The 18,233-nt window shown below is 45.9% G+C and overlaps 1 protein-coding gene and 1 pseudogene across 2 annotated transcripts; one reads left to right on the top strand and one right to left on the bottom strand.

The window, feature by feature from the left end:
• The first annotated feature begins 6,956 nt into the window (after positions 1-6,956).
• LOC123098627 (dirigent protein 1-like) lies at positions 6,957-9,909 on the top strand. 2 transcript variants are annotated; one of them, XM_044520662.1, is made up of 2 exons: positions 6,957-7,602; positions 7,969-9,909. In XM_044520662.1, the coding sequence occupies exons 1-2, from the start codon at positions 7,034-7,036 to the stop codon at positions 8,003-8,005; spliced, it is 606 nt and encodes a 201-aa protein (XP_044376597.1). In that variant the 5' UTR covers positions 6,957-7,033; the 3' UTR covers positions 8,006-9,909. The 2 variants fall into 2 exon arrangements, with proteins under 2 accessions (XP_044376597.1, XP_044376598.1); XM_044520663.1 differs by lacking the exon at positions 7,969-9,909 and having other exon boundaries at positions 6,958-7,755.
• LOC123098628 (flavonoid O-methyltransferase-like protein Os11g0303600) lies at positions 9,404-11,752 on the bottom strand (annotated as a pseudogene).
• Between the last annotated feature and the right edge of the window lie 6,481 nt (positions 11,753-18,233).

Raw genomic sequence — 18,233 nt, forward strand, 5'->3', positions numbered from 1 at the left:
TACCATCCACTCTTGCTGCTGACTGTGAAGTAGCGTAAAACCCTCTATCGCGTCTGTTTGTTTGCCGTTGTACGAAAGTCTATCGATTCAAGAATTTGCAAATCCCTTGGGTTCTTTGCCGAGGTTAGCCTAGCATTGGAAGCCCTGGTGGATAGCCTTGCTTTGAAGATGAGGATTATGATGTAATCACTACAAACAATATGGTAGCAACCACTTTCCATTTCACCAGAAAATTACAGTACTGCTTTAACATTCTTTAAAGAGAATTTGGAGAACCAACCCTTTCCCCAGATACGAATAAAGGAGACTGCTTTTTGTATAATTGTGCGTGCTCTTACCTACCGTAGGACCTCCGTCCCCGAAGCGAAGAAGGAGGAGCAGGAACAACAGGTTGTCCTCTCTTGGCCCAGTAGTTCCGCAACTACTACCGTGGTTATTGCCAACGGGGATCCCCCATTCCGAAAGGTAACCGGACCAGCCCTTAGGTCCAAGGGTTGTTTTTAGGTGCTGTCCTCGGCAGACCACCACAAAAGGTCCGAATCAGGCGAAACTTCTTTTGGTGCCAGCGAGAAGTAGTAACAAGAACTCCTCCTCTGTTCAATATCAGCCTGGTTTAGGTCTAGGTCATAATGAATTTTCTGATACCTTCCTTCGTCCATAGATCAGCGTTATGCGGATTCCGACAATACGAGCAAAAGCTATGAAAGCATTAGGAAAGGGACACCCGCCTCCATTTTGGATTCGGTCTGTTCCATCTTTTACCTTTGGAAAAATAAAGGGATTGGAGCCGCAAATCCTTGTTGAAGAGGATATCGAGCACAAGAGTGAAGAGTAGAGGGCGCATTGGATAGGCAAAGATTGACCTTTGTAGAAAGACTGATTCATTCGGATCGATATGAGGACCCAACTCCGTTGCATTGCCAGAATCCATGTTCCATATTTGAAGCGGGTTGACCGGGGTAGCTCAGTAATTCTGATTCTTTTCTCTTCCAGCCCCCGGGCGGGCCCCTCTTTCTTTTCTCTTCCAGCCCGGGCAGCTGGCGGCGATGGCGTGGCGGCGGACGGGAAGGATGGAGGGAGGGGAGCGGCGGCTAGGGTTCAATCGGGGTGGCGGCGTGAGGCGCGGGAGGAAGAGAGAGGGGAGTCGGGGTGAGGACTGAGGAGTGGGAAAGGAGAGAGGCGGCTAGGGTTTTCACCACGGGCGTGCTGCTTTTATATGGATGTGTGCGAAATGACGAGAATGCCCTCGGTGGCCACCCAATTTTATAGGCGGTGGCATGAACGAGCAGGACTATTCATTGTAGCAGTGTCACCGGGTCGATCCGACGGCCGATGTCATCCGAAGGCGAGATCGGACGGTCCAAAACGCATCAAACAAGAGATCTGACGGCCAAGAATCGCTAAGCTCTGAGAAGCCTCATGTTCTCCCTAGATACTTATATCAGGATTTATCTTCTTCACCAGTCACCACAAACCAAAGCTATCTGGACTAAGATGCTAGCGCTACTTACACCAGCAGATTTTTAGCCAATTAAGAAAAGATTGATGACCGGTACATCACCACCGAAACAAATCACCACAAATACCACCTTGAGCTCGTCTACCTGCAGCTAGTACTGCTATCTATACTGTGCCGCAGACGTCATGATTGACTCCCCTACCAACATGGACGGTGCAGAATTAAGCTCGAGCATTACTTGTGTTCACTAGGAAAAGCTTGAGCATTACTTGCATGTCGTCGATCGAGCAACCACTCCTCGCTAGTCCATGATAGCTCCATTGCTCCTACAGCTTTGACATCGACAAGATATTCTCAAGCCAATCCGCTATATGCTCGTATTTTCCTATCCATCCGGCCGGCTGTAGTTGTTGATCCGATGCTTTCGCGGGATGAAAGCATGGTAAAACTTTGACGATTTTTTGTGTCCAGTAGTTTATTTGCACGCCAACTATGCGGACGCCTCCCGTCGCCCCCGACGGCCCCTCTCGTCCTCCTCCTTCCTCGCCCCGCCCGAGGGCGCGGCCGGGCAAAGCCTTGCCGTCGCCGGCGGCGGCGGGGACTAGGTGCCCTCCCGCTCGTGAGGAGCTGGCGCGGGCCGGCGCCCCCAGGGCCGGAGCGTGGCGTGCGGCCGGACGTCATGATGGGGGCTGGCGGCACTCCGGCGATCCCATTCCCTATGGCAGGCGGCTTCAAGATCTGGGGCGCCACGGTCGTCAGGCGGCGGCGGCTTGACCAGATCGGCGGCGGCGCGGCCGATCTGGGCTCAGGCGTGAGCTTGGTCTCCGGGTCACGGTCGGCGCGATGGCGAGTGCGACACGTCGGCATCTGGCCCTTGACAACCCGGGCAACTCCGGGGGAAACCCTAGATCTCTATGGGATCGAGCGATGGCAGTGCTCTTGCGCCGTAGTCCCACTTCAGGGCATCGTTTTGGAGTTTGCTACGGTCGAAGGAACCAGCGAGGCGGGCGGCGTACGCCTGGTGGCGCAACTGCCGATGAAAATCGCGACGACTACGGTCATGGCGGACGATGGCGGCGTCTTTGATGTTGTTTCCTTGTCGAGGCATCGTTGTTGCAGTTGGCGTCATCAGGCTCGGGATGCTCCGGGGGAAACCCTCGATCTGGGTCTCCTGGATCAGACGATGATGGCGTTCTTAGTAGCGCCTTCCCTCATGGGTGCATCGTTTTGGAGCAAGTGTGGCTGGAGGTGACAAGAGGAGGAGCGGTGCTTCATCACATACATTGATGGTGTCGGATCTCGATGGCATGGCGCTCTGGAGATTAGGCGTCTGATGTGCGATGATGGACTCGCGCAGGAGGTCGACGCTGTCTGGCGTCGTGGTGGCGTCGGCGGCAGCTAGACCGGGCAACGTTCATGTAGCAGTACAGCTCTGAAGATGGATTGGTGACAGGTGGCTGCGGTGGGCTCATACCCGGCAGGCGTCCTGGTTGAGGAGCATGCCGGACTGGTGGGTGCCCATACCCGGCAGGCGTCCTGGTTGGGACCTCAGGTCTTAGATGTTAGGTTTGGCTGTGAGGTCTGTTTGGCTAGGCTCAGACTATCAGCATCCCTTCATCAATTGGATTGGAGTAACGACACTTTTGTTGTCTAGACGGTGATTTCAGTCTTACTGTTATATGATTTTGTAAGGTCTTGTACGAATAATTAATAAAGTGGCTGCATGCATCGTCCAGATGCAGAGGCCGAAAGTCCTCCTCCATTTCTAAAAACAAAATATGCGGACGCGTGAGGTACCAAAAGATGAAAGAAACACAGCATGGTGTCCCGTCGATAGCATCACTATTTCACCTCCTCGTGTTCCACATGAAAATTTGGCCGCTTCTTCTTTTCAACTAACGGAATCTAAATTAAGACTTCAGGACATGTGCATTGTTGGACTGGTCTAGTTAGAGCATCCCTATTGATTGTCACTGAGGTAGATAGATTTATAGAATTATATTCCTTTTATGTAAAAGAAGGATAGACATCACACATCACTCTTGCTACGATGTTCTTATAATTGGAGCCTTGTCAGCTCCGAATCCTTCTTCAGATCTGATCGTTTCTGTGGTACTGAAACCGCAGCGTCACCACTCTGATATTTTCGTTACATTGCACAAAACATTATTTTGGAAGAGAGCAGCGATTCGGTGCCCAGACTCATCTGTATCCGCGATGATGGAAAAATTCAAAACAAATACTAAAAAAATTAAAAAACTACTTTTTGCATGGTAGATAATTTGATTCGGGAGGCGCGCTTCAAATTTCAGATCATTTGGACATCTGAGTAGCTCTCGGCGAAAAAGATAAATTTGGGATCTGTAAAAAAGTTTACTGTACATGTATTATTCTGACCCAATTTGTCTTTTTTTGCTGAGAGCTACTCATATGTTCAAATGATCTGAAATTTGGAACGCACTTCATGCATCAAATTACCTGCCATTAAAAAATTGGGTTTTTTTATTTCTTTTGTATTTTCATGAATTTTTTCTTGATCGGGTGCAGATGAGGCTGAGCTCAAAAATGGATATCCGATTTTGGAAGCATATTTGTAACATAAATAAATAGCTTTATTTTGTGTGAACAAATCCAACAATTTGGGTTACGTCGACACTTAGCGTATGGCAAAAGCTTAAGAGACATCAGATCTGTAACCAAATCTTTTTGTGTAGTTTCACCGAAGCGAGCTATCTGTTTAAAGGAATAAATTAACAATGCAATGTAGATTCAATTTCAACATATCATTTATTAGCCAAATCCAAAATTGCAAACAATGGCTACATATCATGTTAGAAATGAGGTCCACGGCAAACATCAGGAACCGTTAATGTTATGTCTGCACCTCAATGCCTTCGTTGACGAAACAAAAACATGTGGTGACAGAATAACACCAATTAGGATCGAGTGGTGTTTCTCGTGCATGTAGTTGGGAACCTAACTATATTTTGTACAGATGCAAACTGTGGTTTATCACATAGACAAGTTCTAACTTATGCATACCATGGTTAGCTATTACTGTATTTTTTAAAAGAAAAGAAAAAAGTTCCGAACCATGGTATGCAAAACAACATGAGACAACATGATTTATTTGGCTTATAAATCTTCAACTTGCTATTGTAGTGTTAGTAAATGACGGAGATAATATTAAAAGATTGTGATATGTCATGGACGTTGGTCCTGCTCGGCGGAGGTGTTCAGTTGTCGGCGTGCAAGGCTCTAGAGCATGGCGTCTCATGTGCTAGTGGGGGATATCAGGTTGGGAGGTGGCGTGCCTTAGAGGGGTCTGTTCTTGGCCGGATCCGGAGGGCCGGATTGGCTCAGTGGAGGTCTACTACCTCGGCTGCACGACATGTGACTAGGGAAGGTAGCCCGTGACGTGGTGTTGCCTACCGCCAATGATCCCCATCCTTGGCGAGATTTGGTGTGGAGGCTGGATCCAGAGGTGATCTAGGTCTTGGACCAGGTATTTCTCTAATCATGGGCCGACACTGGTGATGTTTGATCCTGGCCAATGTTGTGTTGCAAAGTCGGCCTTGGATGCCCGGCGACAGCCCCGGTAGCTGAGGCTGAACGGTTAGCTCTGCGGTGAGTAGCGCTGCAATGGTGGTGTCATCTCTCCTTGGTTGTGTGGATGGCGAGGAGTGGGGTGGAGGGTGATCCAAGTGTTGTCGGCGCTTTGGCGGTGGTGGCTCCATGGTCTTGTTATGGAGTCCTTGTTCAGTGGTCCTTCCCTTGGGTTGGGTTCGTGAGCTTGGTACCTTGGTGTGACTCCAAGTGAAAGCTCCGTACGGCACCGCCGACAATGCTTGTGGGTGTCGTGTCCCTCTTGAAGGTGTCGTCATGGTTCCCCTCCTCGTGGCAGGGCTCCGGTTGAAAACCCAATCCTTCTTTGCAGCCTCCGCGGTAGCGGAACGTTGCATCGCAATCCTCTTGGGGTAACGTGGAGCTCAGGTAACTTTAGGTTGCAACGTGCCGGCATCTTCCGGGCATGGATCATGAAATGAGGTTTCTTCGATTCTGGCATGCGGCTGTCTTGTTGGTCTCCTACCTTTAAAACATATCAGTTGTTACCGTTCTCAGTCATCGCTATCCGCATGTAGGTTGGCGCTCCACGACTCGAACCGGGAGGGCGCGGCATCACTCTCGGGCGGTTTGCTTGGTGTGTGCGTGTGGCGTAACAGTTTAGTGGTTTCCCAAGGAGGAGCATTTTTCGTTCCTAGCTGATGGTCTCGCATACTTATTGTTGGGTGTGACTTCTCATGTTTTCTTGCTTGGCTTTGAGTTTGTGGCTTCTTCGCTCCTCTCTCAGATGTCGATTTTATTTTAACCTGCTTTCTAAGAGAATTTTCTCATCACCTTGTATCGGCTCGGACGTTTGGGCTTTATTTATAAAACGGGGCGAAAATTGTTCCGACAATATGTTACTTATCAAGTTTTGAAGGAAGAAAGGAAATAATTTAGGTATGTGTGAAGATGAAGTGGGAGTGAACAAAGAACGAGAGAAAGTTACTGGACTAATTTAGACCTGAAATAACAGATTGTGTACAATATGAGTAGATGATGTGCGAGCTTTAGCCACATGAATTAAGAAAGAAATTAATCCTCAACACTTACAGCTAAAGCTAGGCACACCATTAATGTGGGAAAAGGTATAAGTACCATCGCTGGTTTATAACAATAGCATCTTATCTTATGAGTGCGGCGTTTTGGTGGGCAGACTCATCTGCATCCGGTCAGGAAAGAAAAACAAATACTGAAAAATTCAAAAAAAATCAATTTTTTTGTGTGGTAGATAATTTAATGCGTGAGGTTTGCTCAAATTTTTAGATTATTTGGACATATGAGCAGCTCATAGCAAAAAAGACAAATCGGGTCAGAACAGTGCGTGAACAGTAAACATTTTTACAGATCCCAAATTTGTCCTTTTTGCCGAGAGCTACTCAAATGTCCAAATGATTTGAAAATTGGGCGAACCTCACGCATTAAATTGTCTACCACACAAAAAATATGGAATTTTTTAAATTTTTCTAGTATTTATTTTGAATTTTTTTCGTCAGAGCGGGTGCAGCTGAGCCTGGGCTCAGAAGTGGATTACTGCTTATTTTCTTTTTTTTTAAATAAGGAACAATAGCATCTTATCATTTAGCAAAACAGTAGCGACACTGCATATTATTATTTATTTATTTTGCGGGTGGACACTGCATATTATGGCATAGATTCTTTTCCTTACATATATGCTACCAAAGTGACGCCATGGTCCATCTCCATAGTGTTGTTCGATGGCTTTATTATAATTAACGATGGCCATCACCACGACACTGCCTTTTCCTGCACGTACATAATTACCATTCCTTTCCTAGAAAATGGAAATATATCGTCATCAACTAATGAGAATTGCTACCACTACCAGTTGGCACGGTAGCACCGTCTGCGTCCTATATAACTCCTCGCTGTTTTTCCCGCAACTCATCTCAGTAGATCGTTCGCCACTTGTACTAGTTAACATATACAAGTACTACGTACTCGGACGTGATGGCTAACTCGACCGCCTTGATCCTTCTGATCTCATCGGTCCTGCTAGCCGCAGCTGCCTACATCCGCCGTGAGCCAGGCCACGCGGACGGAAGCTTCGCCGACGCACACCTCCACTTCTACATGCACGACGCCTACGGCGGCCCGCGCCCCACGGCCGCGCTCATCGTCACTGGAAGGGAGCCGCTCCCACTACCGTCTGACGACGGCGCCACCGACCAGGAGACAACCTCCTCCTCCCCGCGGAGGTTCGGCGACATCGCCGTGATGAACAACGCGCTCACGGAGGGGCCCGAGCGCGGCAGCGCACGAGTCGGCACGGCGCAGGGGTTCACCGTGCGCGTCGCGGAGCACGGCGCCGTGAACGACCTAAGCCTGCACCTCGTGCTCGAGGCCGGCGGGTACGGGGGGAGCTCGCTGGCGGTGAAGGGCAGGGTGGACACGGGCGCCGCGGTGCGGGAGTCCATAATCGTCGGCGGCACCGGCCGCTTCCGCTTCGCGACGGGCTACGCGCTGAGCAGGAGCTACGACTACGACGTCGCCAGCGGAGGAGTCGTGGAGATCGATGTGTACGTGCAGCTTCGACGAGTTTAATTATACTACTCCCTCCGTTCCTAAATATAAGTCTTTTAAAGAGTTAAATACACCACCGGTGTCTTAACTTGTTTGGTGCGGTTACTTTGATGCCTAAACTTGTAAAATACATTAAACTGGTGCCGTAACTTGTTCGAGCGTGCAAATACGGTGCCTCCGTCCGTATCCGGCATATGCACTGCCCACATGGCGTGGCAACGTCGCGTTGGCCCACGTGCCAGTGTCTCTGTGAGGAGCGTGCTGGTTGTTTTACAGAAAACTCCATGTACTTTAATTAAATTTTGCAAAAGCCCCTCACATTTTATTTAAATATGCTGAACTGCATTGATCCCACCTGTCAGGTCTGGGTCCCACATGCCATCACGTTGGATGAAATAGTAAAAAGAAAGAAAAGGGCGTGTTGGCAGGATTCGAGCCCAGTGCACAACACCAAGAATAGATGTATGTGCAACATGGAGATGCACTCCTATTTATAATAAGGCTACTGGGCGGAATAATAAAGAAAACGTTGATTCGTGGGAATTCAAACTCAGGAGTTCAATTTTTTTGTTCTTTTAACGGTACCAGGAGCTCTTTTTTTTTAGGTTTTCGGTTTTCTTTTAGGGTAGAACACTGTAGCGAGTTAGCCGATAAACCAAACAAGGGGGGCGTATCTGGCGCACCGGGGTATTTGTTGCTGCCTATGCACCGGACCCCCGTTGCACATTCAAATTTTTTGAAAAAAAACAAAAATAATTTTAGCGCCATTCGGAAATAATTTAGTGCATTAACATAACCTTAATGTATGTTGTCACAAATAATCAAATAAAAACAACATTGGTCGAGATACAAACACTCCAACCAGACAAGACAGCCCGCCCAAGCTGACAACGCTCTCAGCCTCTCCGAAGTGAACAATTATGAGCTAGATGTATATATATCGTGTTGCTCTTTACCTCTTCAAGCATTTCTATTTTTTATTTTACTATATGTGGCACTTTTATGGGCCCGCACAATTGTTTTTCAATTTCATGTTTAATTTTTTGATATTATTTTCCCTGTTTAAAAAAAATATGTAAGAAAATATTACCACTGTATATGGACGGAGGTACCGTATATGCACTATGCGACAAGTTATAGCACTACTTTTATGTATTTTGCAAGTTTGGGCACTAAACTGATCGCAGCGGACAAGTTAAGGCAGCTATGGGGTATTTAACTCTCTTTTAAAAGATTTCACTATAGACTACATACGGAGCAAAATGAATGAATCAATACTCTAAAAGGCGTCTATATACATCCGAATGTAGTTTCTATAGTGGAATCTTTAAAAGACTTACATTTAGGAACGGAGGAAGTATGCTGCATGCATGTCTGGCCGGCGTATGCGTCGAGTGAGCATACTGAATTTCAACCGATGACATCTAGGGGACAAAATGAAAAAAAGAGATAATTGCGTGAGCAACCTCACAGTTTCAAGTATGTGTGTTTTAGACACATGTGTTGCAAAAATATGCACCTTTATGGCCTTTGGTTTTTTGTTTTCGAGAAGATATCCAAAGTGCTGATATGTATCCTATACCCGATATTTATCAAGGAAAACAAGAGTTCATACAAAGGAATGACAACTCATCACAAAACGACTTGTAGAAAGTAAAGTTACCTCGAAAATCACATTTGTCGTCTTCCTTTGATTGTTATCCGCCTACCAGAGCATGAAACTTACTAAACAAATAGCAAGGAAAGGGACATCTGCTACACTCCCACCATACAAGACTTTGAAGACGCTATAGTCACTCACTGCGAATAACGAGATCTGGTAACCGTTGAACGAACATCAGCTGGACAAGCACCCCAAGCAGCACATGCTTGCAATTCTTCACCATCAATCCAAAGGGTTGGAGAAACCGAATCTTGCCGCTGAACAAAACAAAAGAAGAATTCGAAGTCGCAACACTAAAATCCAGCCAACTACTTCTCCTGATGGGCACACCAACTACCAAGATCCAAATAGAGCCAATAAATCTGGCAGCATCTACCCTCACTTGCCCTTTGGCAGGGTTGAGATACTCTGCAGTACTGTACCGTGCTGTAGTGCGGATGACACATGGGACCGGGTCCACATGACAGCGACCGTACTGCACGCTGCGCTACAGCAGAGGATCCTAACCCCCTTTGGCGGGTGCGGATCAAACATCATTGATGTAGGAAGAAACCGAAGAGACTTTAGTCCAACATGCCATCGTCGCCACCATCTAGTTGATGCCACCACAGGAACAAAGTTTAAGAGAAACACGAGGACATGCAAGGACTAAAATCTACGAAAAAGCGGGTACCCACTCCCCTAGCTTTAACGAGGCTGCCAGACATGAGATAAGAGGGGGACCAAGGCGGTGGTATGGAGGGAACCCTATGGTCTCCGATGTTGATGGAGCTTGCACTCGCAATCCATAAACATGTGGTGCCATGGATGACACTAGCCCACCACATTATTCATCGTCTTTTTTTCATCGAACAACTATTCTGGTTAAATGAAGTTATACACATGCCGGAAGATAACCGAACATAACAGTTTTAGCTTGTCGGAGCATATACAACCATGGCACATACATACACCCATAAAACTCACACCAAGTGACTTCAACACTTTATTGAAACTAAAGTTACATATATATGCCCTGATGTGGCCAAGCCGGCATATCGCTTTAGCTAGTTATGTTCCCTTAGATTTTTCGTTACAAACTTAGGCATTGCCCTTATTTACTTATAGCACACCATCAATATCAAACTCACAACATTAAGCATAGCCCACACCATCGAGGCACTTGGCACACAATCTTATGGATATACCTCGATGACACCTCGAGGTCCCAGTTTCTTGATGATTTTATAGTCGCTAAATCCTGCTTTTGTAAAGATTGTGCTCCAGTCATTTTCATCGCGTTGCCGTCCTCTTGTACATACCAACATGAGCATATCCACCAACAGTTGGGTTTCTAACATTTCTTTGGATGATGAGCCGACTACTATATCTATGACAATAACCTTTCCCCCCATTTCGCGGGACGGAATGGCCTTCTTGCATTGAGCCAGGATATTGATGCAATCTTCATCGCTCCAGAAGTGCAGAACAAGCTAGCATGAAAAAATAATGGTCAAGCAATTATTAATAATTTTGGACATTAAATGTATTTGTGCATACATCTTAATAAGTAGTTATTACATAGCTGAACAAAGTTACTCTCAAAATAATGAGAAAATGAGACTAGTCCTACAGTTAGTTCCCCAAGAGTGAAAAATTGTTTTGGAAAAGTTTACAAAGACAACACTTCATACCTTAAGCATCACAGCTTGAGCAGGTGGAATGGTATGGAATAGGTCACCAGCGACATAGTTAACTATACCATCACTTGGGACTTTCTCGATCACCTTCCGAAGGTCCAACACATTGCACTTGATATGCGGGAAGGCCTTGACAATAGCCCTAGCTGTCGTTCCATCACCACCACAACAGTCTGTGAGTGACTGCACCCCCTTGAATAAGTCATGGCATTCCCGCAATATGGTGTTGATCCCCAAATGGTCATGGGCAGCCAAAGCTTCATGGAACACCTTGTCTGACTCTGGGTCTAGGAGCGCCATACTCTCCTCGAAGAGTGTGGCACCATGCACATCTTCAAATGGTGATGGCGGTGGTGCAATGTCCTTCTTGAACCAGTCAGCTAGCCCCAAGGCCGCATCTATGTAATGTCTTGAGGTCGTGGCAAGCACAATGGCCTTCTGGCTGGCCTCACCATCAATGAATACACCATCCACCAGGAGGTATGATAGCGGGATGAGGGTGTAGGTCCCCTCCTCAGGGGACGCTAAGGCGCCTGATGTGGCCAACAACCGCAAGACATGGCCAAGGTATGGCGTCTTAGATGGTGGGAGGGACAGTGCAGTGACAAGATCAGGCAACTTGTGACGCCGAGTCGGTGAATCGCAGTAGGGATACCGAGCTGGACGGCGCACCTGAGTGCTATGGCTGTGAGGTGGCACAGGCTATGGCGCCATAGGCCAGCCTGCGCCTGAATCAGCTGGGTGTCCGTAGGGACTGCCATTGTCGGGGCTTGAGCTGCCATTGTGTTGTATATCTCTGAAGGCGGTGTTGTGTGTTTGTTAACTGCTTGAGCCAGAGCACCAATATATATGAACACCATGCATTTATTATTTTTAGGTAGTACATCTCTACTAGCAACCAACTGCATTGAAAACACGTGGTGTGCCCGTTTTGACGCTATCGATTGGGTCATATGTCTTGTTGTTTTAATTAGGAGATCTATCCATAAGTCCCCATTTGGCAATCTTGCTCAAACCCTTGAAGGACCGTATCCAAGATGTCCCATCTTGCATTTACTGTGATTATTTCTAAGGGGATCCTTCAAAATAAAAATCTGAGGTACCATTCAAATTGGAATTGTTTTGTTATTTGAGTTAAATTTATTTTGAAATATAGCTTTCTTTATAAAACTGAAAAATAAAAGAAAATGTTGGTACGTATATAACCCTTAATTATGTATCATATAATATGAGTATTCTTGTTGTTTAGTTGGCTTTGTAGTTTTAAATTCTCAAATTGAAATTAAGGACCAATTTGAACTCATATAATAGAAGAATATGGAAACAGTAACCCATCCCTTATTGGTAACCCCGTTTGGCCCACTACCGCCAAAACATATGGCATAGTTTTAAATAGTGCGCTATTTCAATGCTACACCGTCGCTATAGCATTTGGACGGACCTCGCACTACACGCGTCATGTACAATTTAGCGTTAATTTAGCACGCTATAGCGTTAATTCAGCGCCAAACCTAGGTTGCTGTAGCCCATTATTTAAACCAATGACATATGGTGAGAAATTATGTTAGTCTGGTTAACCCTCTTATGCCGACAGTAAAGACTCCAGCATAGAATGTAGTTAGCATATAACCGTAATTATATAACCAACTCTATATCCTTTCTATACGCGCAGTGTCTATTCTTTTATTGTAATTTCATCTGACCATCTGAACTTGATGGTCTTCTCCATGTATGTAGATACGATACAAAGAGCTCTCGCTGTTATGCATGTGTTTGTTACTTTGAGGGAAATTAAGCACTACAGTTCTGTTGGTTGGGGCGTTGAGTGGAACACAAACGCCCTAGCTGTCATAACAGAAATCCGCAGACATCATCATAAACGTAAACAGCATAGATGACCCGAAAACATTAATGCTCGGACAGAGAGTTACTACCTACAACAAAAAAATTTGATGAAGTCCTTTTTTTTAGAAAGGGAGGATGATCCCCGGCCTCTTCATCTGGACTATGCATGGTGGGTTGTTTCATCTGGACGATTTGGTAAAGATATCGATGAGAGGCCATGTAGGAGTACATGGTGGGTTGTTTCATTGAAGCCGTCCTTAGGAACTGAGTTCTGTATTTGTGATCCATGATCAGCTACTACCACACATTGGGATCCTTAATTGACTCTCTCAGCTTCTTAACTACCATTGTCCTCTGTCCAGGAATTGCAAGTAGTTTCTGGTGTTTTTAATATGCTGGAGGCCATGCGGAGCGCTGACCCGACGGGTGGGCTGTGATGCGGTAGGCACGTGGCCGGGCATGCCGGGCGCCCGTTTGGTGTCTCGGAACCCTGTACACATCGTTCGGGGCCGTATGTGGAAACCTCGGCCGGACTCCCTGCGGATGGAACCTGAATAGGCGATAAACCTGGACTAGAGACTTGAGTGTTTAGGTAGGCCGTGGCCGACACCCTCGCTGGGCTTCCGCTTGAAGGTTGCCGAGTACATGTCGTGCAAATGGCGATAAGTGGTGAGAGCGTGTGTGAGGAAGTACACCCCTGCAGGGTTAACATCATCTATTTGAATAGCCGTGTCCGCGGTAAAGGACTTCTGGTTTGCCTTTACAGTTCATAGACAAGTGAAAGTGGATACTCTAAAACTCGCAAGATAAGCGTGAGTGCTATGGATGGCCTTCTCGTAGGGAGACGGGAGCGGATCCATAGTGGTGTATTGATATGGTGAATATGTGGACTCGTGTGCGCCACCTCAAAAGAGTTACTTGCAATCATACTTTAGGTTAGCCACTGAGTCAAAGCTGGCTTGCTAAAGTTAAACTCCACTACCCCCTTTGTTGATACCGATGCATATGTAGTTAGTTCTGATGTAAGTCTTGATGGATACATTTGTACTCACGTTTGCCTATTTTATGTTTTTGCAGAGAGACGTCAGTCTCGCTAGTAGTTCCGCGTGGACTTCGACGTTTAGCTTGTTACCTCAGCTACGATCTTGTGCCCTCGGCAGGGTCTTATAGATAGTCAGGCTTCTCAGCCTTCTTCATTTATAGTTGTCTGTACTTAGACAAGTTAAGCTTCCGCATGTGCTTGTTGCTTGTATGCTCTGTATGTTGGGGTCATGAGACCCATGTTTGTAATACTTGGCTCCTCGAAGCCTAATGAATAAATACTTGAGTCGTAGAGTTATGTTGTGATGCCATATTGTATTTACATATATCGAGCATATTGTGTGTATGATTGAAATGCTTGGTATGTGTGGGATCCGACAACCTAGTTGTTTATCCTTGGTAGCCTCTCTTATAGGGAAATGTAGTCTTGTGCTTCCATTAGCCATAGTAGTCCGCTACAGCCCGGTTCATAGGAGTCCTGCTAGCCCAGCGCTACTGCTCCGGAACACTTGACTGGCCGGCATGTGATTCACTTCGTTCCTGTGTCTGTCCCTTCGGGGAAATGTCACGCGGTGACATCCGGAGTCCTGCCTAGCCTGCTACAGCCCGGGTTCCCGGAGTCCTGTTAGCCCAGTGCTACAGCCCGGATTCGCACGCTGCTGACCAACATGCTCGATGTTGATTCATGTATGCCTGTCTCCGTAAGTTAGTGCCACTTTGGGTTCACGACTAGTCATGTCGGCACGGGTTCTCTGTCATATGGATGCTAGCGACACTATCATATACGTGAGCCAAAAGGCGCAAACGGTCCCGGGCCATGGTAAGGCGACACCCGTGGGAATACCGTGTGTGAGGCCGCAAAGTGATATGAGGTGTTACAGGCTAGATCGGTGTGACTTAGAATCGGGGTCCTGACAGCTTTGGTATCAAAGCCTGACTGCCTGTAGGATTACCAAGCCAAACTGGTCGAAGTTGAGTCTAGAAATGCTTTAGTTATATAAGGGAATTGATTGTGGAAGGGAACGTAAGGCTCTTTTTACTCCTTTACCTTATGCCCTTCTGATCTGAGTCATCCTCTTCTTTTCTACGGTGTTTAAGAACTAGGCTTCTCATCTTTCTATCAGGATCACGTGTTGCTAATCCGTAGAATCTTAGGATTGTTGGTTCCAGGCCTCAGTTCAGTTTCTACTACTTTTAGTATGTTGTCAGTTGAACCAGAACCTTGATATGATGTTGTTAAGTGACTATGCAAATCCTCGTGAATGTTTCGAATCTTTTTCTGAGCATTTACAGTCGTTATGCTGTCCGAGTCATCCCATGTTTCTAAACAATCTGATGCATTTGCAAATCCTTTCCATGTTCCTGATGTCCATTTGGGCCAGATTAATCGCACTAATCGGTGAGTTGAGGTACTCTGTTGCCTCGACATATATGTTGGAGCTATTATTATGACCCTAGGTGTTTTAGGGAGTCACCTAGTAATCTGGCCATGTTTTGTGTTCCCGGTGTGATGATTCTGGCCACCATTCTTGAAAGCATCCCATGATGCCATTTAGTAGTAGGTATTCTATTCCTGGGTTCTTGAACCCGAGATTCACCCTACTTACCTCATGTTGATAGTGTTGCTAGTTCCTTTAGGATATTAGTAACCTTTGCGATAGTCCTCGAGGTTCGTGGTACATCCTTCTTCCAATTACCATGAATCATTCTTGGCAGGAGTTCTTTTAAACCAAAAGGTCACGACCAGAGTGCTCTTGATGAGTTCTCCATTCTATATTGTGAATCTGCCAGTTCTGCCCTTTCCGCATGGGTTATCCGGAAGAAATGTTGAGCTTCGCTCGACATACTAATCTATGCATCCACAACTCAGAAAAACTTATGTTCCTTTGAGTTGTCCCTCTTTAGTTGTATCCTGATCTTCGCCTATCAATTTGTAGTCAGGAGTAATCGTGCACTCGCGTTATCGATGCCTATTACTCTTGTGGTTCGTCAAGCCATTCTATTCCAGAATGACTACGAGAAACAAACTCCAGTACCTCATCCATATCTAGAATTGGGTCAAAGCAGTTGTATTCCGCAGATCAAATGCCAATCCAGCTTTTGATTCTGTTCTACCCTGAAGTATTGCCCTCTTGATGTAGGAATGTCATGATAATTGCACCAACTCTTATGAATTCTTGATGCAGTGATACTTCTCGCCATCATCATTCTCTCCTCGGTTCCGTGTTGTTGCAACCGGAATACCGACAAGTGAACCGTGATGTGTGAAATCAATACTCCTAGCAACTAGTTGCTTGGTAGTAAATGGACAATATTCTCATTCTTAGCGTGTTGGTTATTGACTCATCATTCTAAGATAGATTGTGCTACCTAGTCCTTATTTCCAGTGCACTCTTCGACCAATGAGTTAGGATTATTCAATCCCTTGCTTATTTGTTCATATCGTCTTGCTCTGAAAAGCAAGATTGTTCTCGAGCTTAGTAACATATCGGTGGTTCGTGATGTTCCGAATATCTTCTCAGAAGTATTACCAGGTTGTCACTTGACCGCTATGTTGAGTTCGTGATCATGCTGGTTTTCCTCCAAACCACCCATTCTCCAAGAATCTGTGTTGGATACCCCTGAGCTAGTTGGTTAAGCCAAACAACAACTTGGAGAGTTGGAAGATAAAAGCTTGTCTGACTTAGTTCATGTTAAGGGATATCTTTTTGTGTGTGTGTGTGTGTGTGTGTTGAAGAAAGATGATATCTCCATCGATTGGTCCTCGTGATCAGTTGTTGGATCTATTGCCTTGTCAAAACTTTGACTTGAGTATGGGCTATCGTCAAGTCAAATCAGAACCAACGATGTCCGTAATGTTGTCTTACTCGTGGTTGTCCCTCGAGCATACACCATTACATCTTTTGGTCTGACCAATACTATCACCGTGTTCACATGATGGTGGAAGTCCAGTGATATGGAAATTCCGATGAGTTGCTGTTGAGCCCATCAGCAGCATTTTGTCTCCCCCATGATTCATGTTGAACATCAACCTAGTGTTGGGAAACTTTGTAAGCAATGCCTTCGTGTTCCGTTCATGAAGCTTATGCTTGGATGGAAGAAGTGACTTCCTCGAATTCATGTGCATTTGGTGCAAGTGGCCGCCGTGAGTTCGAGAAAGATTGTTTTTGTTTCTGGTACCATCCCAAGTCAGTTATGCATGTGCGAATGTATTCTATGGTTTGGTAGATTAATTACCTCCACTCCATATGTATCCCCTAGCACACCAAGCCACGGATTGATTTGTTCAAGGAAAAGAAGCTCCTTCTTAAGAGCAAGACTTATACAAGGACTTCGATATCCTCGATGATGGTTCCCCACCTGAACTCGGTAGTGTTTTGTTGTAAGACTTCTACGTGATCATGCTTGTCTTGGACATCATGTTCACATGTATGTAGCAGAATCAGCTCATGTTTTGGAGCTTGCTATCGTAGTTCATTTCCTGAGAATTTCGCAACATCATCCCGTCGGTTTGTGTTGCAAAATTTCTTTTCCAGACATGATGTCTGAAATATCCTGTTACCAACCAGATCTGAATCTCGGGCAGATATGATGGTTGAAAAACTCCCAACATTTGCATTTTGTTCCCAGCTTGCACCGCCTTGTGCCAATCTCCCTTGGACTGCCCTTCTCAGCAATTGTTGTTCAGGATCATCTTCAGAAGTGGTCCTACCATGGGTCCCATCCATTTCCGATGATAAGCAAATCATCCATCGCGTTGTCTTCAACAGGGTAGTCCACATCATCCATTCTAGCCCGAGTATGTCGTTCTCTCGAACTCCGTCAAACGATCGTTTGTGAATTGCCTTAGGTTGGTATAAAGAGTTTCAATGATCTCTGAATCAAAAGTAATTCTTTTGCCACTTAAGGGGATATTTCTACGAGTCACCCCTCCCAAGGTGCCCCGTTATGGAATCATGGCAAATTTTCCTCGCTACCTTGAAACCCTTGTCCAATTGTTTCTTCCGTCCCTCCTGATGCATGTTTTGCCTCTTAGCTCCAGAGGTGTTTCTATGTCTCATTCCGTGAATTGATCTTGTGACCATTAAGATGGTCCTAAGCTGCTCGAACCTTAGGAAGATCGATTCTTCTAAAATTCTCCCTTTCTACTCGTTGTCATGTTGGATGTAGTTCTCAAAGCAAGACGTCGAGATCAACATGATGCAATGAATCAACATCCTCGAGAAAGACATCTGGATCGTGAAGATGGTGTTAGCTGGTGTCCCTCTGTCGTCTTACCCTACGCCTGAATCTCGGGACGAGATTCTTGTTTAGTAGGGGTGAGTTGTCACATCCCTAGTTCTGGTATGCACTAGGCTAGCCCTTCATGTGTGCATCATGTTTACTTTTCACAAAAAGT

Source organism: Triticum aestivum, chromosome 4D, assembly GCF_018294505.1.
Source record: "Triticum aestivum cultivar Chinese Spring chromosome 4D, IWGSC CS RefSeq v2.1, whole genome shotgun sequence".
Lineage (NCBI taxonomy): Eukaryota > Viridiplantae > Streptophyta > Magnoliopsida > Poales > Poaceae > Triticum > Triticum aestivum.